At 39.9% G+C, this 24164-nt stretch overlaps 3 protein-coding genes across 5 annotated transcripts in view; 2 read left to right on the plus strand and 1 right to left on the minus strand.

The window, feature by feature from the left end:
- The window catches only part of srcap (Snf2-related CREBBP activator protein), a 34373-nt gene extending 28867 nt beyond the window's left edge, over positions 1-5506 (plus strand). For both annotated transcript variants that reach the window (XM_072456830.1, XM_072456831.1), the window contains one exon: positions 97-5506. In XM_072456830.1, the coding sequence (XP_072312931.1) occupies positions 97-4170 (4074 nt within the window). In that variant the 3' untranslated portion in view covers positions 4171-5506. The remainder of the gene's footprint in view (positions 1-96) is intronic.
- Positions 5507-5838: 332 nt separating this feature from the next.
- On the minus strand, positions 5839-10859 carry stx4 (syntaxin 4). Of its 2 annotated transcripts, none has more exons than XM_072456862.1 (10): positions 10671-10859; positions 10210-10314; positions 8168-8267; positions 8021-8095; positions 7877-7947; positions 7686-7794; positions 7404-7477; positions 6978-7115; positions 6781-6891; positions 5839-6699 (listed from the first exon to the last, which is right to left on the minus strand). In XM_072456862.1, exons 1-10 carry the CDS (start codon positions 10698-10700, stop codon positions 6619-6621), a joined length of 894 nt encoding a protein of 297 aa, XP_072312963.1. In that variant the 5' UTR covers positions 10701-10859; the 3' UTR covers positions 5839-6618. The 2 variants fall into 2 exon arrangements, with proteins under 2 accessions (XP_072312963.1, XP_072312962.1); XM_072456861.1 differs by having other exon boundaries at positions 10210-10310; positions 10667-10859.
- A 921-nt stretch (positions 10860-11780) lies between these two features.
- Positions 11781-24164, plus strand: part of LOC140369486 (rho GTPase-activating protein 44-like) — a 65156-nt gene continuing 52772 nt past the window's right edge. The window contains exon 1 of the mRNA XM_072456837.1: positions 11781-12087. Within this exon, the coding sequence (XP_072312938.1) occupies positions 12035-12087 (53 nt within the window). The 5' untranslated portion in view covers positions 11781-12034. The remainder of the gene's footprint in view (positions 12088-24164) is intronic.

Here is a 24164-nt window from a genome sequence, read left to right on the forward strand (position 1 = left end):
CCTAATAAAGGGGAGAACTGATTTTAATATAGTCTTGGCTGTGAATTAAATGATTAGTGATGTGTGACTTTAATATGTGACTTTCTGTTTGTTCAGGAACAAGTAGAAGCTGCCAGGAAGGGACTTGACCAAGCTAAAGAAGGGGGTCTGAAGTTGCATCCTTCATCTGATGATGACGAGGATGACTTACTGACAACTTCAACATCGGCCGAACATGCCCCAACTCCAGCTCGCCGTGGCCGTAAACCCAAAGAAAAGGTCGTCGCCTCCACCAGAACCAGTGGGCGGCTGCGTGGGGCTTCCCCCGAGATGGAATCTGAGCCAACCACGCCCAGAGAAGTGCCTCGCTCCGGGAGAGGTCGACCCCCTAAAGACCCTGGCACTGCCACCCTTGTGCGCCCTGACCAACACAAGACTAGGTCCCAGGACTCTAAAATGCCTAAAGCTGAATCACCTGCCAGGGAACAGCCGACTGTTAAAACCAGAAGTCATCCAAACCCTTCGCCGCCAAGTCCAGTGCCTTCTCCTCCCACAGTGTCTCCTCCAAAAAAACAACAGGAACAGTCCGCCACAGAAGCTGAAGACAAAGTCTCCAAATCAGTTAAAGCAGAGGGCAAAGGCGGACATGAAAAGGAGCAGCGAATGTCAGAGTCATCTCTAGAATCCAGTGGTGCAGCTGATAATCCAACAAAAGATGATGAAAACAAAGAAAAAAATGCAATGTCTCCTCCCACCAGCTGCTCGCGTTCCCCTCGTAAACGGGTAACAGCCGACGATGAAATCCTAAAGGGCCTGAATGAGGACTCTCCCTCTGCCAAAGTGCTGCGCAAACTTCCGGGACGACTGGTCACTGTGGTAGAGGAGAAGGAGCCCCGGAAACGAAAGAGAAGAACAAGCGGCACAGCCGGGTCATCAGAGGAGACAAATGCAGAGGAGCACAATGAAAACCCCTCAAATAATGGTAAAGACAAGGCCACCCCTAGTCCTGAGTGCAAAACGAAAGACACTGCAGAGAAGCCAAAAGAGCCCGAAAGTCCAATTGTCCCGCCTGTTAGAAGTTACCCACCGTACTCCCCACCACATTTATCCCCTGACATGCCTGTGCTGAGGAATCTCCCTGTGCGGCGCAGGGTGGAGACGGAAAACCGCATGGCGGCCCAGATGGGAGAGCTTTTTGGGAGGGGCCGAGGATCTGGTCAACACCGCAGAACAGACACAACACAAGGAAAAGACTCATCACAGGAGGCAAACTCGACACCTGCAAAACGAAGAAGGGGCCGGCCACCGAAATTTTTTCCTGATACTGCCGAGCCCCCTTCACCGCAACCCACCTTCCCCACTGAGACTAGCAACCTTACCCTGTCTCCAAAACGCAAGAAAGGGCGCAATAGTAAAGACTCTTCAGTGGATACAGAGAGCGCAGAGCAGAGTAAGACTGATGTAACATGCCCCAAAACAGATGGGGAGAAAACGGTCCCTGACAAATCTGAAAATCCTGTCGCTGCGTCAGACAGCACAGGTCAAAATGAGGCGCCAAAAGATGAAAAATCTGATGCAAATACAGAAATGGCGTCTTCAAATTCATTACAAGCTGTCGGTTCAAAATCAAGTGAAGGGGATAAGATAACGAACTCGGAACCGACTCCACCCACGGATCAAGAAATTGTACCTTCAACTCCTGCGCCAACTGTGGTCACACAAACAGAAAGTCCAGAGCAGGATAAAGCTAACGATATTGAAACGACTCAAATTGCCAATCCCCCTTCTATCACCACACCGACTTCCACACTTAGCGCAAACCGAGACGCTACAGCAACGAACACATCGCACACTCCAGCTGCTACAGAATCCAGTGCAGATTTGCCAAAAATTGAAATGTCAACACCAGCTTCGACTGTTGCTCCACAATCATCTGTTTCATCTATGGACTCAAATGCTACGATGGTTTCCACTACTGCTACAGTTGAGATGGACACAACCAATGAAACAATAGATTCAACACAAGAAACGACTTCACAATCTACTAGCATAGGCCCAACCACAACATTCTCCTCGACAACAAATACTACACCGAGTACTTCAAAAGCACCTGAAGTAGATCTATCATTACCTACACCCTCAACTACAATAGAAACTGAAAAATGTATAACAGTACCGAGTTATACGGCGACAACTGCTTCAACATCACAGACTGACAAAGCTGACAAATCTGTTTCAAGTTTACCAATTACAACACAATCTGTACCTGCTGTATCTACTCCTGAAGAAAAAGTGGCATCTGAGGAGAAGACTGTTCCGGTATCTATTTGTACACAACAGCCAATAAAAACCTTGTTAGCAACTCCTGCTCCAATTGCAATCGCATTAACAATTGAAAGTACTACTTCTGCTAAAATTGTTACTACATTGACAGATACTACGTCTACTACTACTACTTCATTACCTGTCAATGCAATAAGTTCAACCACTTCAGTGCCGACTTCTCTAAAGCTTGATTCTCTGATGACTGAAATTAAGAGCCCTCCGCTTATTCCCACAGCGGAAATCAAAGATAAAGATGATCTACCCAAGGAACAAGTGGCAATAGTTTCTTCTGTTGAAAGAGAAACGATGCCTGAACAGCAGTCGGTCAAAACGGTGTCCACGTCTGAGGTGACCGACATGGAAGTTGAGCAGGAGAAAAAGCAGGAGATTTGTGCGCCTGATGTGACTAGGACAGAGGCTGAGACATTGCCAGGGGCCGAAGAAACGGATAAAGAAGTTGATGTCAAAATTTCCAATCAGAAAGACGATAAGCAGCGTGTAATGGATGAGCTGGTAACTGCTCCGAAAAGAGTTCTCAGTCGCCAAAGCAGTCAAGATTCAACCCGGTCTTCCTCGCCGTCTTCTGGTAGTTCGACTCACACCCTCACGCGCCACGCTCATCACAAGAAAACCTATGAAAACAGGAATCCGGCGAAGAGGAGGCGGGTCGATGTCCTCGCGCCTGAACCTAAAACGGATGAGAAGAACGTGGAAGACGGGGACAAAGAGACAAAAGAGAAACGACGAGATGAAAAGCAACTAGAGGAGAGCAAGACTGAGGACAAGGCACCTGCACAGAGGCGTCGTTCAAGGTCTTCATCATCTTCCTCCGATTCAGATACCGACTGTAAAAAAGAGCATCGCTTGACCCGATCAGCAAAGAGGAGGCTGCAAGACCGTGACGGTGAAGGCAACAGGCAGGCGAAGAAACCAGCTCGGGACAGAAACAGTGTCAATGCATCAACTGGAGGTGAATCCGGTAGCGATGCATCTTCAGCAAGGAGCTCAAGAAAGTCCACGGACACAAAAGCGCCACCTGCCCCTCCCCCTGAGCCGGAGGTCTTGGGAAAGAGGTGCTCCGCTCTGAACGCCGCGGCAAAACTGCTGGCCATGAAAGGCAGCGTGGACACACCTGGTCACACCCCCAGGAGAGATTCGGCGGCAAGAGCCAATGCAATTAGGGAGAAAAACGAAAAGGCTAAAAGCAAAGCAGCAACCTCATCGCCTCCGACTAACTCTGTTGCAAAAAATGCTACAAACAAAAACAGTGAAAAGGAAACTGCCAGCAAACCTCCAAATCAGTCAAGTCGCACGCCAACCCGGTCCACACGCCAATGTCCAGGTTCACTTGTCCCACCTCTCGAAACGGAGTACAAAAAGCCAAAAGCTGAGGAGAAGGACGGCAGGAAATCCTCAGGGGGCAAAGAGGGCGAAAGAGAAGCGTGTCGCTCATCCCGGGGCAACAGCGCTTGTAGCAGTATCAGCAGCGACGGAGAGGGGAGCGGGAGCAGGAGCAGGAGCAGGAGCAGGAGCAGCAGCAACAGCAGCCAAAGGACTCACAGCATCAGCTCCCAGAATGCCGAGCGCCGCGGGTCCCGCTCTCGAGCCACGTCCTCTGGCAGCGAAAGAGATCGTAGCTCGGAGCGGTCCAAACACCGAGATAAAAAAGACAAACGGGACAGGCACGAGAGTAGGAGAGACAGTCGCTCGTCAAGCAAACTGCAGAATGAAGTGACAAGTAGTTCGGGGGCCGAGGGGACGCCCGACAGGGTGTTGCGGAGCGTGGCGGCCCTCGCGGCTGCACAGGCGCGATCCCCGGCCGCCAGCACTCGCTCCTCTGCCAGCCAAAACCGGAATAAGACATGAATCAATCTGCAATATAGGGAACACGGTTGTTATCAGTCAGTATGTCGTTGAGGTCTGTTTGCACTCGTACCAACGCCAGGGAAGTTAACACTGCACATGACCTCCCTGCCTCCCTTTCCAATCGGAGCTGGTCCCGTCTTTAAAGTCTGGTGGAGGGACAGCTTAGGGATGCTGGAGGTGAATTAAAATATCAGCATTGCGGCGCGTCCTTTTAAACCAGAGGGGGAAGAACTATAGTGAATAAACAGATTCTGGTCCAGGTGGTAAAGACATATCACACGTACTGTAATCAAAGGCTCGGGGCGCTCAGATCTTGTGACGTAGTTGTGGGATAGGGTGACTTTGTACCCCTGAGTCCGGGTCCTAAATGTGACCATATTAACTACTTTTGAGTGACCCGTTGTATTGTCAAGTGGGAGGTTTTGGAGTATTTGAATTTAAACATCTTGTCAGCAGTCCTGGCTATCTTTTCTTTGTAGTCAGTTGATAAATTATGCATATTTTATTATTTCTTCCTGAGTAAATGGAAGATATCAGATCAGTCTTGTGATCTTTGCTGCACTATGTTGGAGCGTGACTTTACTCTGGGCTCCTTTTTCACATCACAAACCCTTCTTTGGACTCAAAAATCCAGCCTACAATTTCTGATTTGCACATCTGTTTTGGGGCCTCGACCTTTAGAGAGATTATGGTGATTAACTTTAGACATTTGGTTCTGGATACCACAACAGTGTATAACTTGATGTATCAATTGAATATGTAAAATATCTTTGGAAAGTTACATTTGCAAGCTGCAGGATATAATTTCTATATTGTCCCAAAGGCAAATGTTGTTATGGTCAAGTTATGTATTTTATTGTATATTAAAAGGCAAGTACTTGTAGTAAAAATATTGAGTGCCTCTTTGGCCAATGGGTTTAAACCTTCAATTGCCTTGTGATGCACCAGAAGCAGGGTGTTAAGCTTCTTGCATTCTTGTAAATGAAAAACCAAATTTGAAACAAAAAAAAAGAATCTGTGTAACCCTTGAAAACATGGAGAAGAGCACTCGGTCAGTGCTGCTTTACTTTACATGTTTGTCGCCATCAAACCATCGCTCATGTAAAAAAAAAACATGTGAATAAAAATGACTGGTACAGTTTGCAAATGACTATTTTGATTTTCTTTGTCAAAGATATTTGGACAAGTTGAATTTTTGAGGGATGGGTAGTTTATGGTGATGGTCTTATTTTGAGTTGTCTGATTAATTTGTTGCATTCCTTTGATCCCTTGTATTTCCACATTGTTTTACTTGAAAAATTAAGACAATTACAGTTGAATAAAAGACCAAAAAATAGCCGTGTAAAGTTTTATTTTTAAATTAAAGTGCACAACAAGCACACAAGAGACAATAGAACGGGGTGGAATTTATTTTAAAAATGGACATTTCCAAAACAGTATTGCAACTACATAGAAGCTAGTGTTAAAGTTTTGTTCAATTCCCATAATTTCATAAAGCATTTGGCTACAGCTGAAAAACAGGTGCCTGTGCCATCAATCCATGAGAAAATAGTGCAAGGTCCAAAAAGTGGATTTACAACGTTGAATAGTGAAAAATAAATATAAAACCTACTGAACAATAACCAATATCACTCAGGTCAACAAAAGTATTACATTTATTGTTATCAATTGCACTGAAAAGCCCTCATCTCTCCAAATTTCATGCAGTGCTTCAAATCAAGAAAAAGGCATTTTTATAGGTTTGAGTCGCCATTGTCTTTGCAGCAGCAACATTTCCAATGCTAAATACAACTATGGTGGACACAAAAGTGGCAGCGGTAGACATTAGGAAACCTTTATACAAGTAAAAGCAGACATGGTTAATTAGCAAAACTTATTTCCACTTGTTACATACAGGCATTTTAAAAACACCTTTCAAGTCTGTAATAATATCCATAAAAGTATATTTCAACAGCGAGGTTATGTACAATTATTAGTCTCCCTATAGCTAAAATTCATACTGTATAAAATTGTTTACATTTCCAATTAATTTAATAAAAAATAAATCAACACAATTCCTGAGTACAGCATGATCAGCGCCAGTGTCAAATACTGCAGTCTGCCTATAATAAGGCCACTTAATTACCCTTAATAAAAAAGGAGCGGTCAAACTGCTGTAACAGTTCTCATCCAGGGGCCTTAAATCCTATTGCCAGCAACTTTATATTTAGAAATGTGTGAGATTGTTTAAACTTGGTTTTGTCTGAAACCGGGTCCAGATTATAACACCGCATCACTTGATTAAAAAGACCATCAATGTGACGGAGGTTAGACGAGGGGAAATATTTGGGCTAAGTCACAGGACGACACTCAAAATTCACCTGTACATCCTGTCGACTCAAGTATGAAGGGTTTTTAAGAGTCTATATGTGCTTGTACAGATCAACACGTTATAGTTCACACCAAATCTTACGCGCCAAAGATACTAAGCAACGAGATCAACAAGATGAGCAGCAAGACGGCTAAGCAAACCGCAATCCATATTTTCTTCTGCAATAAAGCAAAAACAAAATGACTAATTGGATAATACATAAAGAAAGCAATTTCTGCGAAGAGGATTGTATACAGTACCTTGCGTGCCTTCGACTGATATGTAACTGCCTTTGCCGTGTTATCTTTAGCTTTTTCCACATAGTCAGAAGATTGTATGATGTTCGTTTCAATCCTGTCAACCATTTCTCCCTTAGAAAATAAAAAGTAACATTAACATTGTATTTATTTATTTTAAATACATGCAAAACTAAAAATATTAAATGAGATATTGTTACCTGTGCTTCCACCTCCATGGCGAGGTACATAAACATTTCGTTCAGGTCCCGTATGCTCCTCTCTAATTTAAGGATTTCGTCATGTCTGGACTCAATCTCATTCAGCGCCTGTCTCGTAGCTTTGGCATCACTCAAGACCTGTGAAAATAGAAAGAGGAACCAGAAGTGGACAGTTAATTGATATAAACTGTATATTAGCATACTAATTGTAGTACTTTGACATATCAACTAACTACACTGACTACCACTGATTGGCACTTATTTTTCTTACCCAAGGAGCAATCCACTTTAAGCAATAAGAAAAGCTACAACAAAGCACATCCTCGATTATTAAAATCATATTTACAGTAAGCCTCAGTGCGATAGTGAAAGCGAATCTGTGTTTTTTATGGTTTCACGTTGTTTAAAAAGGTCACAGTTACTCACATTTTGAGTGAAGACATCAGTTTGTCCGCTTTCTAGCATCGCGTCAAGCTCTTCATCTGTCACATTGTTCCCAGCTAAAGATAACAAAGAACACATTAGAGGTTCCTTAGAAATACTTCATTGACAGGAAATGGAAGAAAACAATGTAGAGGAACTTGCAGTGCAAGTAACACGTTGCTTTCTCTTGTGGTTTCGCCATTATCAAAATGAGCTACAATGCAGAATGGAAACTAGTCGGTGTAATTCCTCATTTGTCCAGAAGTAGTCCCTCCAAGTACTCACTGATTTTAAGTTGCTTCTTTATCCTCTCCATATTTCGGTCCCTGTATTGACCCTGAATTGTGTTGCAGTGGCCCATCAACTCAACAAACTCCTTGGATAAAACGCCATGCTGTAGAATAGATATATCTATTAAATAAACTTTATTCAATTGACCCTTGGCATCCAAGTTACAAACAAGAAAATACATCCACCTGTGTCCGCTGCATCCTAATGTTTATGGATATGTATTTTCCATCATCATCCCCCTTTTTAGGCTCAATGCCTTTATTAAGGAAAACATGTTATGCATGAGAATCAAATTATGTTATAATTATGTTATAAAGTAAAATACTCACTTTTAAGTTTTTTCTGTATTTGCCCCGCCATTGTTTTGATCTCATCTCTCTGAGCCTGAAGCTCTTTCTTCATACCTAATCGAAAGCACATGTTATACACTACAGAACATATTATTAGTGTTTAACAGTGACCAAGACATTACTTACTGTCCTCTGGGAAAGCCACACCCAGGACAGTCTTCTGCTTGTTCTCGAGGTCAGAAACCATTCTCTTTAGCCTCTGCAGGCCCTCGTGGATCTCTTGAACCTGAGGACATGAAAAGAACAGCGTCACTCATTGCCACCCACATTCACATTATACTTTCAATCTACAGTATCCAACATCTCAACCATCACAAAAAAAACTGACTAATGTTTGCAAAACAGAGATGATCTCCATTCAGGTTTCACTTGATATTTACCTTTTTTACATTATCCATCACGTCAAAGCATTAGGGTCCTTTAACACAACCCCTTTGTGACTGTACTTCTGTTCAGTTAAATACAAATCTGTCTTGTGTTTCAAGTGTGACTGAATAATATATGTGCTTCTCCTTTAGGTTTCACTTCATACAGTATTGTGTAACTCCAGAAACTCCCATACAGATTTTTAGAGTAAACAGAAATGTTTTAAAAATGTGAATCAGGGCGACCACCTGTACCTCTTGGTTGTCCTGCACAGACATTTAGGGCCCTATCACTAATCCCACCTATTTAGAAAATGTCCCACATGAATTGTATAAAATGTTGAATTTACATGCTGTACATGATATTATTTTTTTTCTCATACAGAAATCAAGACAATACTGGTGTTATTCCAATTATATAATCTATGGGTTTAAATTTCCTGAGTCCGTCCCTTCTTGTCCCACCACCCTCAACAACTTGCCCTCTTTTTGTACAATTTTAGGTGCTCACCCTACAATTTAAAAAAAATATTATTTTGTTTAACTCTGAAAACTCCCCTGGTCTAAATTGCTTTCAAATATCTGCAGCTTCTTTCTACCTTCTGCCTCTTGTTTCATTGGTTTCGGTTTGTACTGGATTGTACTGAAGTAGAGTGTCACGAAAAGCACTGCATTAGGTAGAAAAAGCTTCAGTTGTAGTCATCTGGACTCAGTTTGAAAAATTAAACGTTTCGACTCTCATCCAAGAGTCATTGTCAAAAAAATAAAGAGTCGAAACATCTAATTTTTCAAACTGAGTCCAGATGACTACAACTGAAGCTTTTTCTACTATGGAACACGCCTGGACGAATGAGGGATTACACCGACACACTGCATTAGGTGTTAAGAATTGTCATTATTCATATTAATGCAAGAAAACCAGTTGAACTCTATAGTCTTTATGTATGTAGCTACTAGGGTTGTGTTCAAAATATCGATATGGGGATATATCTTGTGAGTTATTCCTATAAGTTCCTATAGTTCCTAAAGTAGCTTCCTATAAGTTATCTGTTCTTTTCTTCTATATATACACACCTCTGTATCTACCTGTGTTGCATCAATGAAATTTCCCCATGTGGGACAATAAAGGATTATCTATCTTATCTTATCGGCGCGGACTCTGTATCGATACGCGTATTGATATTTTTTTTTTGGCTTTAAACGAGGTGGAAAAGTACTTTTGATCTAGTGTTTGTGCCGGCTCCTCTGGGCCGAGGTGAGAAGGAGCTGTGGACCTGATCAGAAGCTGATCTGTGCAGAAGATGCTACTGCAGCATGTTCAGACCATGCCAATTGTTTGGCAAGAAACATGCAATACTTTACTAGAACGTGTTCCATTTATTTCTATTTGGATCAGTTGGTTGGATGTATGAAGTTATTAGAGCGTAATGGATTATAAATAAGTGCTTTCTGGATAAACATGACATTTCATACATTTTCTTATCCGGAGTAAAAACATTACCCTTTTGATAAATTTTTAAGAACCTTTTTTCAAAAATGTATCTGGACACGTACTGTAATGAGGGAATTGTATTGGAATATACAAGTATTGGGATACGTATCGTATCGCAAGGGTCTTGGCAATAACCAGCCCTAGTAGCTACAAAACCATATTCAGAGGCACTTATTGTTCGTGTGATGTTGCAGCTTATTTATCTTCATTGCATGTTTCTATTTTTTTGCAAAGCTGCAATTTCTCCACATGGGTCAAACATAGGTTTGCTTGTTATATGACATGATCTTATTTGGGGTTATGTTATGTACCTTTTTGAAGAAGGCTTCGTTCTCCTTGTCCTCTTTGGTTGGAGAAGAGGGTCCAGGTTTGACCACGAGCGCGCTGCCCTCTTCATCTTCATCCGAGGACTCTGCCTAAAGACCGACAAAAGTATATGGTTACAGAAGGAGACAAAAGACAGACAAAAGTATTGAGAGACAGTAAAAACATATTTGATCCTGTCCAGTGTGTCACTGGCATCAGCCGCAGCCCAGCCCTGAACCAGGACCAGCCAAAACGGAAGTCAATCCAACAGCACTTTACAGAAGACGAGAGGCGAGTTTGCATTTATCCACTTAGCTAATCTTTTTTTTACGACATAGTGTATTTCCACATCTGAGTAACATTTAACACAGAATGCACCCGCTGATCGACTTCAAAGAGTGAAATTGTCAGTTGGAAGGTTAGCATGCTGAGCTAACTAAAGCTAGCAACTGTCTTGAAAACTCACATTTCCTAATTCTTTTGTTCGATCCCGCATTTTTCACAGTGGTGCGGATGCAAATCAGGCAGGAAAATGGTGCTCTGTCCCAAAGATCAGGCGAGATGTTGTCAAAAAGTGACACACTAAGTAAAACCTGTACAAATGTCATTCAACTAGTAAATTTCAGGGAGAAGCTTCTTCTACTGCTCATAAGTCCAGAGACTCCACTGCGCCCCCTCTCGAGCTGTATTGGCAAAGCAAGGCAAGTTTATTTGTAGAGCACGTTCATACACAAGGCATTTCAAAGTGCTTCACGCAATAATATCATTGTATTGTATTTCATTACAAACTGAAGATATTTTGACGTTTTGATTTTCACGTTATTTAATGTCCCTGTTCTGCCATACTTATAACAGCAACATATTTTTGGTAATATAGCCTATCCCTCTAGTTTTATTTTAGCGCGTTGAGTAGTGAAATAACATCACAAAAACAGTAACTTTACCATTTGAGAAGAAATACATTTTCATAAACAGCTAATACCGAACATCTTAAAATATTGTTGTTCGATGAATAATTTTCCGAAGAAGTAGTAATAATGAATTAGTCAAAATGCAATAACACTTAGGCCTAAAAACAAAATGAACTACTGTACTCTGGTTTGAAATATATTTATATTTTTCATGAAAGGATGAGAAGTTTATTGTGCTTTCCATCTAGCACCCACACGGTGATGCTGTGTGTCTTTAAATCCTGGCCTATCCAATTGATTCATGCCATCTGCATAGAAGAATTGCAGTTCTTATGTGAAAAAGTAGTTTGAAGTATTATTATATATTTGATCAACTAGAAGTTTATTGCAATACACAGGCACATGTGACTGGCTGCAGTGTAGGGCCCAATAATGTGAATTCATAATTGAATTAAATAATTTAATACAGAGGGATGTACCGACTATAGACAAGAAAAAATAGAAGGGAAAAGAGAGAAAGAAAAAGAAATCACGAAAAACACTTGGATTTTGGTGTTCTTTTGTTTTTATCTGTTAGAACTCAATTTCCCACAATGCACTGGGGCAGACCGTGGTCGACACAGCAGAGAGCTGTCAGCGCAGGGCGAGGGAGAGGAATATTGGTCCAGCAGCAGCAGCAGCAGCAGCAGCAGCATCTGTGGTAGCAGCGGAGCGGCGCAGAGCGGCGACGGAGACCCGGGGCTCGGCGACGAAAATGCGGGTAAATTAAGCGTGACTCATGGTCGAAATGCACTGCGCGGCCGCCTGAAGTCTGCCCCTGCTCCGCCTGACACAGATCACTGCGGAGATCTGACTTTACCCCATCAATGAGATCTGTGGAGCGGCTTTACCTCCCGGTGGTAACGCACACAAACACAAGATGAAGAAGCAGTTCAATCGGATGAGACAGCTCGCCAACCAAACAGTGGGCAGGTAAGGGGCACCGTGTACTCACCATCATTGCGTTTACTTGTGTCTGCTTAATGTTTTGCCTGCATGTTATTCGCCATCCACTGTTTTGCCATTGGCGCGGGGTTTGTGCTGCTCAGCTGGTGCGCACAGAGCAGAAGCTGTCTCTGTAGGTCACGTTTGCAGAGGACTATCAGCTGAGTGATTGATTGAAGCCCGGGGCAGTGGTCTGAGTTGTGGTGGTTCCCGGGTCCATGTCCAGCTTTACTGGGAGACCCACTCTCTCCACAGTCCTGCCAACCTGGTCTTCATGGTGATGCTGTCATGGATTCCTGACATTGATTGAATTGTGATGAAATCTACTGAAGGAATTATGACATATCACAGGTCTAACCTAATTATAGATCATTTATTGTTTATGGCATCAAGAAACATTTTAACTACGCTAACGAATCTGAGTCGCAACAATTAATAAACCAGTACTAAAAGCAATTACTGCACAGCAACATCCCCACTAATTTAAAATAAGCTGCATTTTGAACCTCTTGCATTCTGTCACGACTGTCTCTCACAGTAGGCCATGCATATATCTCAGTTGTGTCTAAGTTGTGTGTTAAGTAAAGAAGATCTAAGGGACAGGATTCATCTGCTCAAAACAAAAGCTACAGTGAAAGTTCATATGAGATAGACCCCGTGTGAGGTTTGATGACTCTCTTATGGAGTGTGTAAAGTCAGAGATGAGTTAAAAGAGGTTTATTAGAGATCTTTATTGCAATGCTGTTCTTAGATGGCACGTGTTAAAGGGTTAAAGTGTATTGTTTTTGATGTCATACTCTCAGGCGGTGTATATGCAGGAGGTATTTTGTCTGTATCTAAAATATCCAATACAGTCAAAGATCTATATTCATAACCGGTATTCAGGTTCATTATGTGTTCGTTTCTATTTATCGACTCCACCCTTTAACTGTAAACCAACGTCTATGTCAAATGTCAACATTGTGCCTTCAGCAATTTGGATCAAGTGGTTTCGCTCCTTTGTGATGTTACGTAACACCCGAACCTCCGACAATACAAGTTAAAGGTAGTATATATATATATGGTATATATATAAGATATGTACACATATGGCATTAGCATTTTCTAATTATAACAATTATTTTCAACAATTTAAACATAATTCATTCAAGTTAGCATATAGAACACAGTATTTGACTCTCCATACAGCTCTCAGTGTGAGGTACAATCTTCCATGTCTATCTTTGGATGTGTATGTTTTATTAATCGAGTGTCAAACTGCATGGTGAATGTTTATCAGTTTCCTGTTAGGCTTCTACTGGTGCTGGTTTAGTGGCTTATGTTTTTAGCATTTTGTTTAACTAATATATCACTTTTACATTGCCTTGTACTCCAGCATCTATTTGCATGTGGCCACAGAAAACACCGGTACATACATTTACCACGTCTAGTAACCCCCTTTTATGCTTGCCAAGTTATAACGACATCTTGTTTTCCTTGGCGGACACTGCTAACAGATGAAGCTGGCACAGATGTTTTCCCGGTCTTGAACCTTCCTTAGCCTGGCTGTCTGAGAGCAGGCAGGAGGCTGTGATCAATAAGGAAAGTATTACTGCGGCTAATGCCCACCTGAGTAGAATTGGCAGAGCAGCTGAAACCCCTGAGCAGCGTTTATCAGCTCTTAAAAAGTGACTGGAAGTGGGGCCAGAGGTCTGGGAGACGAGAGCTTTAATGTGTTTGAAAAGATAAAAACAATTATTCAGACAAATTATACGACTGCACAGTTATGTATTGCCAGGTTGTTTGTCCAAGCCCACTGTGGCGTATCTCTCCAGTAATGAGCTGTAATCTGTATCTGAAGATGAGGAACAGAAGGTGCGATTAGTCTTATTTAGACTCCCACACCAGGCCGACAGTTGGACACACAAACACAGGTAACTTGGTCATATTTCTACCATGACTTTTCAGCCCACCTCGTTTTGTCCCGGGATGCAAAAAGACCAGGTGAACGTGACCTTAGATACCCTCTCATTTGGGGGTCGCTTAATAGCATTTTTGAGTTATTGCTTAATGGATTTGGAGATTCATTATAAACATTTTGTCTGCTTTTGTGTGTACCAATGTAGTTACTAATGTATTAGACTCACATGTTCCTAAATATTGCATTGATTAACAGCTGATTATAATTTATTAGAAGCGTTACACATAAGCAGCGAAGATGACAATTCAGAGGCATAGAACCACATGTTTTTGCATGACTTTGGTCGGTGGGTGATTATTAAACATGAGCAAATGCCTGACTGAACATGCAAATACGGATGTCAAGATTATTCAGATTATTCAAATCACAATAGCTCTAATCATACGAACGAAAAAGTAATAAATGTGACTATATTACACGAAACATTTAATAATTTCAATTCAATCAGTACTTCAAACACCTAACTGTATAGTGCTTTCACAGTAACTTTACTTTTGCACATACTATTGGAACTGTAATGAAAACAGTACAATGAAAGAAAATTAAAGATTTAACTATTGTTTTGTAATGGGTCAGTAATCATGAATAATTGGTTATATTGTGAGGTTTTGTCTCACAATAATCACTAAATACAAAAAATATACATCTTGACATTCCTAAATACAAATAATAACACATTATCAGTATGTTTTTAGTGATTTTTTTGCAGGTCTCAATGGTCATGCTCCTGTGTCTTGAATCTACAGTACGGTACATAACTGACCATTACAGAGTAATTTGCGTCAGATCGGAAGTGTCATGTTGCTCTTATATCTCCAGCTCCTGTAAGTACACATCCAGAAGTGCCTAATAAAGCTCCTCCATCAGGACGATATCGCTGCATTAAAGATATAGGTCAGACTCTGAGTTAAATTTATCTCTGAAACCGTCAGGCCGCCTGCTCTGTTAATCCACCGTAATGCTGTGCAAACTGAATGAAAGCAGCAGAAATAGGAAGGCCTTATCGTCACATCACCACACATCCACAGCTCATTGACTCAGTTATAGTATTTGGAGACACGTTTCTTATTTTTTGCTGTTTTGTTTATGTGAAAATGGCTTTGACACAACTTCGTATTCTTACTAAAAGCAGAAGAGATGCTCCGTGTTTTGCTGGGAGAAGATTACGGCTGAGTTCTCACTTGTCCTGGTTTGATCCGGGTTTAGTCCTGATGTACCCTTGGTGTAGTCATGTTATAGTCCTGGTTGAGGCATGTTCTAGTCTGTGTTTAGCTCCAGTCTTGATGTGGTGTGTGTGCAACCATAACAAATGCCCAGGTTGGACAGTGGGGGAAAATCTATTATCGTGAGCTTGGGAAAGGATAATCCTCAGCATATGAAATGGTCTATTTGTTGCCGTAGCCTGCAAACGACAAAATCATGTTTTTCACACCCAACAAATTGCGTGTGTCATTCTCTGCAGCAACAAATATTTACTGTGTGATTGATGGATGAAACCTGTGACTAATGAATCCCTGTGCTTCTCCGTGGAGCTTGACAACGACTCGAGCCACTGCCGACAGCTGGACCGGTCTGTCATTTTCACTCTCGCACAATGAGAAAAACTGATGCTCAAGTCGTGCTTGTTAGACAGAGTAAGTAGACGGAGCAATGCGAGATACACGAAGGACACAGAAACGCTGTTATGTTCATCAAATAAGAAAACCTTCATTAGTCACACTCTAGAGAAATAGCATCATTAAACAAAAAACTGAAATTTTCATCAGAATGAAATTGAATTGTCAAGCTTAATCATATTTAGTAAGTATTTTCTAATGAGTTCCTATTCATTTAAAATTATATTTTTTTAAATGAATAGGAATGAATGAATGAAAGTAAATTAGAATAACAGTAATCAGAAATGTGCATTTTTCACTCGTTTTTATTATTTTTTGTTTATTTGCTATTTGCATATTGTGTCTATGCAACCAGCAGACCAGAAGTATTAGCCATCACCATTTAGCTTGTTATCACATGTCCAAATCCTCTGTATAACACCGAAAATTCAAAGACATGTTTTTAAAGTTAAAAATATGCCTTGAGGAATAATAGACAATCTGTGTTTTCCCACTGACATGGCTTATAGTGCTATTCCTGATTACTATATCTCATATAAACCACCTGTATTTACACACAGTCAAGTCCATGGTCCTAAAATATATGATTGTTTGTGTGGACTTACAGCTGGAAAAATCTAACCTGACAATTTTAACTTTGCACATTTGGGACCATGCTGTTTTTCTCCCACCTGCTGATATTGCTCTGATTAGCTGTCAGTGAGCTTTGTGTAGCATTACTTTCCGAAACAGGCAGTAGCGAAAGCTGTCAGGAACGGAAGCTGAGTGGAAAATATGGATTGTTTGGTGCATGGAAACATGGAAAGTGAAATTTATTCCAAAGACTATTAGGCACTGCTATATTTTGACAAGTAGAAAATGCATAAATGACTCTAGGCTACATAGGCTATACATAGATCTTCATTTGCTCTTTCCTCTTTGTACACACATTGAACCCCTGCATCTATGTTTGTCATACAGCTCAACAAAGTTTGTTTCGACTTTCACTAAATCCTCCTACGCAATTTCAGCCTACAGGTTATGCTTTTTATCATTCATTGTTCATTCTTCAACTTGTTTTCATTTTTAATTGGATGGGTTATCTTAAGATTCTTGTCACTACACATACACTATACACTTATTTGCCACGGTAGGGACATTTGTCCTCTAAAATGTAATAGTTTTTCAATGCCATAGACTCAAGATGTGATACTATGGTCAGGGGCACTATTTTCTTATTATATTTAATTTGGTCAAGTTAAATATATCTTTGCTATTTACAAGGAAATCAGATGTATTATTAGATTTCTATTCATTATTGTATAATTTGCAGAATGTTCAAATCCAGTCCTTGTGTCAGACTAGTGTTGACCTCTCCTCATCAATAACAATTCATATTTCACATTTTACCCACAAATGAAGAACAGTTGTCGTGTCCATCCATCAAATTTGGACAAATGGCTGCGTTTAGACGAACATAAATTACAATCATTTATCTTATCGCTTTCTTGGCTCCTGTGTCATTGAGTTCTGATGAAGCAATTTGCCAAACATGTTGCCTGTGTATCCTAATGTACTTGTGCGCTAATACCGTCAACACCCAGATTACCGTTTATTAGGAACATAATTAGTATTCACACAGCAGCTTCAGTCTATGCATCATTTAGGTGAGTATTTATGCTTGCGAGATGCTCCAATATGCTAATGGGCCGAGGCTGAACAGGGTTACGGCTAACAGGACTTGACATTTGACATTAGCTTCGTGCTGCACCTCTGCGAGCGGCGAGGAGGTGGGGAGACGCTGTGGGTGGCAGAGGTTTGATTATCGACATCATTAGAGGCTGTGTTTGTGTTGGTGGTTGACACATGGGATCGTGGGATCAGCCCGCGAGAGTTAAAGAAAGTTTTGCATAATCGGTACTACACTCACGCAACAATGGTTGTTTATTGGCTGACAGATGTGTAGTCAAACATTGTAAAGTTGACTGTAGCAGTTTAAATATTTGCAGATTTAATTATGGAAGTACGAAAGCATGAAACACGTAGTTGGTTTAGTATCTTTAGCCACACCTATGTTAATTATTCAACCCCTATAGCTCAAACGTTATTGTACAACAACAACAAAAACATCTTAAAAGTGACCTATGTGCAAAATGTACACATGATAAATATTCAACATAATTTTGTCTCTTATTTATTGAACAAAAAGTCCCGCTAGAGGCACTATGGTGATAAGATAAATGTGATCTCATCCCTGTGACGATCTCATTGTTTGTTATTTGGGGATTCACAGCTGTCTGTTCAAACACAGGCTCTTTTTCCCACCCTCTCCTCCTATTGGTCGACCTCTGTAAGGCTCTGAGTGAGTGACAGCCGGATTTAACCAACCACAGTGAAGAGTGAACTCACAGAAGAAGAAGGTTACTTCATTTACTTCTTAAAAGCAATAGAACAATACATTAATTCTTAAAACATTTGAATTGTGATCTGGCTGAGTTGGGCTGTGACAAGAATCAATGTATATAATGTATCCCTCAATTTTCCTCCTATAATAGCTAAATAATAACACATCGTAGTAATACCCAGCAATGAGCGACGAGATTATTTTGAACACTAGAACTTCAGCATATTTCCCCCTGCCCGTTTGCCATTTTAGAGCCTCTCTGCTGATTCTGAAACACATCACGTTCCTTCCTCTGTCTTCTGTGCTCTTTCATTTGGACGTCAGCTCTCTGTCGGTGCCTTTGTCCAAGAGCTGCACCTAAGTTTAACGATGCTTCACCATTCCTGCGCAAAAGCAATTAGCTCTGAAAGGGAGAGGCTTGGGTGGCTCTCAGAACTAAAATAGCCACCTTTATCTATTCAATATGCAATCCTTTTTTATATCTACAATGCCTTAATGGCCTATTGTAATGCTCATGTCAAAGAATTGGGGATTTAACAATAATCTTGGGCAACTCGGTGACACTTTTGTGTTATTACAATACAATCATACTGCAGTGTTTATGTGAGAAAACTGAAAACTAAACCCAGCCCTTTTAAATTATTAGTCAGCCTTGACCTAGAGTTGCATCACTTTTGCATCTGTTGAATGTGTACACAAGGGGCTTCCAGGAAGATGAAGTGATCATACGCATATTGAATATTTCCAAAATAAGGGGAACATTGGGCAATGAAGTTCTCAAGGGAAGAGGTTCGGTTTGTGCAGTATGTTCAAATTATGATTATGCTTTACATCTAACAATGACCTATTGCAAAATGCTTATTTTTTCCTGCAGTACAGGGCAGTAGAAATTACATACGTTCGTGATTATACTTTTTTATGTGGACGTGAAAAGCAAATGTATCCACGATCGTTCTTCTCACAAATTCTTTTACATTCAGTTTTTTTCCAGATTACAAATATGGTTGGGACAAATTCCAAAACAGTAATTTCAAGTCCCTCTTATTTTATGGTTTATGGACAGCTAATTGGCACATTAAAAGTAAGCTTAAGGGATAAACTGTGCCATTACAAAGATTATTCTGTAAGCTTTTCCCAAATTGCCTTGGACAGCCCAGAGTTGTTTGTCTTTATAATATTGTATTCACTTTCCAAATAGGAAATTATTATCTGTGGTTTCATATTCTCATCTAAATAGCTCCCTTTGTGCTACTTATCTGCATTAAACACATCTATAACAACACTATGAAAAGAAAACTGGCCAATAATATTCTAAGTTTTGTCATTTGTACGTCACGTGAATGGATTCCACCCTGTTACTATGGTGACCTCACTGTTTACGTTGACGTCTTCCACATCCTCCTCTGATGATAACAAACATTAGCTCAGCTGTGACTAGCACCGGCTTCACTTTTAAAACACACACACTCACTCCCTCCGTGGACTTTAACCCGCTGCCAACACAGGAAATGACATCACACAGGCGCACACTCCCAAAATCCTGCTGCGCTTTGGCTCAACGAATAGACAATCATTTGTAGGTTTTCAAAATGTGTCATAATGTAAATGCCAGTGTGAATAGTGTAGGATTATTGGCTGATGATGTTCTGAACGATGTTTCTTGAAGTGCATACGACAGGTTTGACTACATATTTCACTAAAACGCAGTAAACATTGATTGAACATTGAACATAATATATTCAAGATTTTACTGAAAATGTTGCCTGTTTTTGTTTTTTGGTAACGTTTACAATGTTGCTTTTTCGATGAAATGGCGCCTATACATTTTTATTTTTCAGTTTTTCTGGACAAAAGGCCAGTTGACAAAGGGATAAAGGTTCAACCCACCCAAATGAAGCTATAGTTATAAAACATATGAACTTGTCATATGCACTTTAATCTTTGTAAGAATATGATCACATTTTATAAAGAGGTATTTACGGTAAATTAAAAAAATAAAGTATAAATAGACAATTTAAATTATCTTCATGATTCAATTTCGAATGAGAAAGAAAAAGGTGTCATTAAATGCATTCTTTTACAGTAGCTTAGACTCGTTTCAATAGTTTTGTTAAGCAGGAAATGTATAGATCTCTGGCAATCTTTATTCAACTACATCAAATTTTGCTTTTGATGTGCTAGTCAAACCATTAAGAGCCTAAACTATTATGGTCTTTTACTATTTCTGATTTATTAGTCTTATTAAGATGAATGGATAAGATTTGCATGAGATCACTTGTAAGTTGCAGCGCTAAAAAATGTGATATTGATACACTTTACGGAGATGTATTCATTGTAAACTATTGTGCCTTTTGGTATTCCCAGTGCACGACTCGCTTGATGGAGTACTGCCCATGCCTTTGTTATTTCTACATTACCTTGTGCGCTGCAAAGTCTATCTCCTCCCTCATTACATGTTTAATAGAAAGTTAGGAACCATTTTTCTTCTTCTGAGTTTTATGCCTCGTGGCCTATTTATCATGAGGCAGATTTTTCACCGGCTTTGACTGAGGCGTCGGTTGTGTTCAGGGGAATAAGGCTGCAGGCTCCGAGCGCATGATGACATCATTATTTTGATTTAGCTGGGGCTTGTGTTTAATCAAAGAGAGCAAAGTTGAGATGAAAACGCAAGAAGGTCTTGCATATTTCACACAAATGGTAATAAGTTGCTTTGACCTCTCATAATAAGTGAGTGGATGTGAAAGTCTTGCTTGTAGGCCCATCTGGCATTGGGCACACACATTTATTTAAACCACTATAAAACTGGAACTAAACCCAGAGCTAAGCCTGAACTAGAGTATAAAGTGGGACCAAATTATAACACGTGTCTGGGCCATGATTACAAAAATGTACATCTTGATTTTTATTTACTATCCCAATAACAATATTCAGACGATATTGTGTCAGTCCAACAGAAATGTGTTAAAACATGTCTTTACATACTAGTTGAGGTTTAATTATTATTGTGGTTTGACGACACTGACGATTTCTAATGATAGTAGCTGTTATAATTGTGGATCAGATGTAGACAAATTCTGGGCTGAATACCAGTACTTCTTAAGCTTATTCCTCTCATAATACGTGTTAATTCACACTCAGATAAATGAACACAAATGTAGTAATAATATACCTTTGAGAATAATTGGTCACATAATTGTCACTTACGTCATTGTCAGTATATAGTAGCGTCCCTCTTGCTGTTGTGGCTCGTCTCTGTGTGACGTCTGTTAAACTTTAATGTGGCGTCAGCTCTGAGCTCAGGTGTCACTGTTACTGCTCTGACACCGGGGGGCGGGGTCACCGAGCAACCAGCAGGGCAAGCTATTTCTATTCCAATGTCTCTATAATGGTTTTGAAATAGAAGTAGGAAAGACAATATTCTGCACTACAAGGAAAGTATGTCAAATATTAAGGATGGGGCTGGGTAATATGCTGATAAAACAATGAATGGATTGGTGCTGCAACACTATCCAACCAGTGCCAAGATACACAAGGGAAAATGTATAACATAAATTCCACACTGATGCCATTTAAAACAGATATACTTTGGCTATTTAAAGACAAATAGCCCCCCCAAAAAACTGTAGTGCATTCTAAAGTATGTTATGTTCGACCTCTGGCAAATGTCTTAGCCTGGTCTCTCAATTTGCATCTAAATTATGATGCACAGGTGAGAATATCTACCCATTAATCTATTACTGACAGTTCTATGCAAATGTGAACCATTCATTTTACTCCACACTAATCTGTCAAACTTGGATGCTGCTGCTGCCGTGTCATCCCTGTCTGGAAAACAAATGATCATCATAATTTATTTTGCTTGTTTCAACAGTGTGTTTGATGAATGGTAAATATGCATATCATATTTCTTGGCATGTTTTCCTTTGTTAAAAAAGGATTGCTTGCTTGTTGTTGCTTGTGGCTCTTATTTTCATTTCTATAAAGCTGCGATTGAGCAACCACATCCAGCCCCCAATTCATGTAATCAAAGCCATATTCATCTATTGTCTATAGTCCTTTGGCTTTTACTACACGCCCTCAATCACCTCCATGTTTATTACATGTAAGGTTTTCTCAGAGGGCTTTTCTCAATGTCCAACATTTGCCCACTTGCATTATACTTTTATAGCTTTTAAAGGCTTCAATAACTGTAACACATAAGAGTAAACCTGCACCTGTCAGCATCTATAGGCTATTAACACACGTACTTTACAGCAAAGTGTACAATTGATATTAAAGATGCTGTTGCTTCACTTGTAATGTTCCACAGAATGGCATTAAACGTGTGGATTTACTCTACAAGTAGAAAGGTGCTATCTATGAGCAACTTTGACTTCGACGTTAATAATCATGATGACACATTTTTTTTGTAGCCGATAAGGTTTGATTTGATTAAATGTACAGAGCCTACTTTACGTTGCGGATATTCCAAAACATGTGAACAGAGATTGCTGTACATTGCTTTCATCTTTCACAATCCTTAGCCCTTGGAAATGTCCTTGTGACTTCTCTCAGACCTGCTGCTCATTCTTGTTCACCTTATGAACAATCCAGCCTTGTGTTTCGTCGATGAAGAGCATGAAGTTTGCACAGTGTTGTCATTATGATCACAAGAGACACATATGTTTGACTTGCACAAGGGGTCAGATTGTTTTTGAGCCCGGGGTTAACTGGTTGAAGTCTTTTTTTTTCTTCTCCTTGGTTGTATATCCTTTTAATAGGCAGCGACCCACCACCGTCTGGCTTAGGTCTTTGTGGGATTTCCATGGCAACAGTTGAGTAATTTTGTGGCCGTCGTAGTGATGTAAATGGAACGACTTGACCCAGTGTAATAGTGACGTCTCCAGTACTATTTGCAGCGTTTGTTGGTGAAGGCTTTTGTGCATGATCTGAATGGGAAATATGTTGTGTTATGTAATTAAATTGATGAATGGTTGTCTGTGTGACTCTCATCTGCTCCTCAGGCTCAAAGTGGCTGTAATAGACTTGAATCAATGGGTAAGATGATGGATATAAATGCGGTTTTGTTAAAATATGCTACGAAATAAATTTCAAATTGCAGCAAATACCAATAACTGTTGCAATTTTTTGACATATTCCCATATTTTAATGAAATTATCAACTGAAATAGTACTGCAAACACAAATTGGTGATGCTGGTATAGATAATAATAAATACTGTAAGCAAAGATTAAGCAATTCTGTATGATTCGGCAGAGTTGTCAAAATGTAATCAGAAATTATGTAATCACAATTGTAATCACAATCACAAAATGTTTCTTTTACAAACTAAACATTGCAATTTTACAATTAGTCATGATAAAACCATAACAAAATACAGTGAAATCCTTAATTAACTTCACACTCATTCACATTGTCTAATACATTACTATTCCTCTAGTATGTGACCAACATTATGAAATCAAGCTTTCTGGATTGCAATGGAACATTAATATGATATAAAAAAATTAAAAAAACGGATGAAAAAATGCCACTACATTTAGGTTCACAATAATTATTTGGAGTAGAGTGATTTGAGATGACTTAATTTTCCCAGCGGAACTATCCTTATTGAATACAAACCTATACATTTTGCTTCTGACATTCTTATGATTATTTTGAAGTTTGATATTTTGCTACAGAAAATATTACTTGATAATATACATATAATATTATTGAATCTACATTATGTCATTGAAAAGAACAACAATAATCCCAGTTAGTAGTTAATAGTATCGGAGATAGTCTACTCATTACAGCTAAAATCTTATGTACCATAAAAAAAAAAATAACACAAAAATTCCCATTAGGGCAAAGAAAATGTACACACTATAACTATTGTGCCCCAAAAACTATTTTTTCATCCATCATTTATTGAACTATAAGTCGATATAGTACGTACCGTGATACGCCTACCATATTCCCACATACTGTTACACATCTTGTTCCCTTTTTACCTTCTTTTACAGCAGAACATGAATGCTTCTCACTTCATTGATCTCTGTATATTACTTGGACACTCAGAGGTCACAGGTCACACACACAATCTTCATGCCACTCCACACTCG

This window comes from Eucyclogobius newberryi, unplaced genomic scaffold, assembly GCF_026437365.1.
Source record: "Eucyclogobius newberryi isolate DKJ021-1_F unplaced genomic scaffold, fEucNew1.0.hap1 SCAF_20, whole genome shotgun sequence".
Taxonomy (NCBI): Eukaryota; Metazoa; Chordata; class Actinopteri; order Gobiiformes; family Gobiidae; genus Eucyclogobius; species Eucyclogobius newberryi.

Excerpts from the sequence above, each read along its gene's own strand:
- stx4 (XM_072456862.1), bottom strand. The coding sequence starts at position 10,700 with ATGCGGGATCGAACAAAAGAATTAGGAAAT. Across the intron at positions 8,268-10,209 it reads ACGAAGCCTTCTTCAAAAAG|GTTCAAGAGATCCACGAGGG; the intron begins GTACATAACATA and ends TCATGTCCTCAG. Across the intron at positions 6,892-6,977 it reads CCATGGAGGTGGAAGCACAG|GGAGAAATGGTTGACAGGAT; the intron begins GTAACAATATCT and ends TTATTTTCTAAG.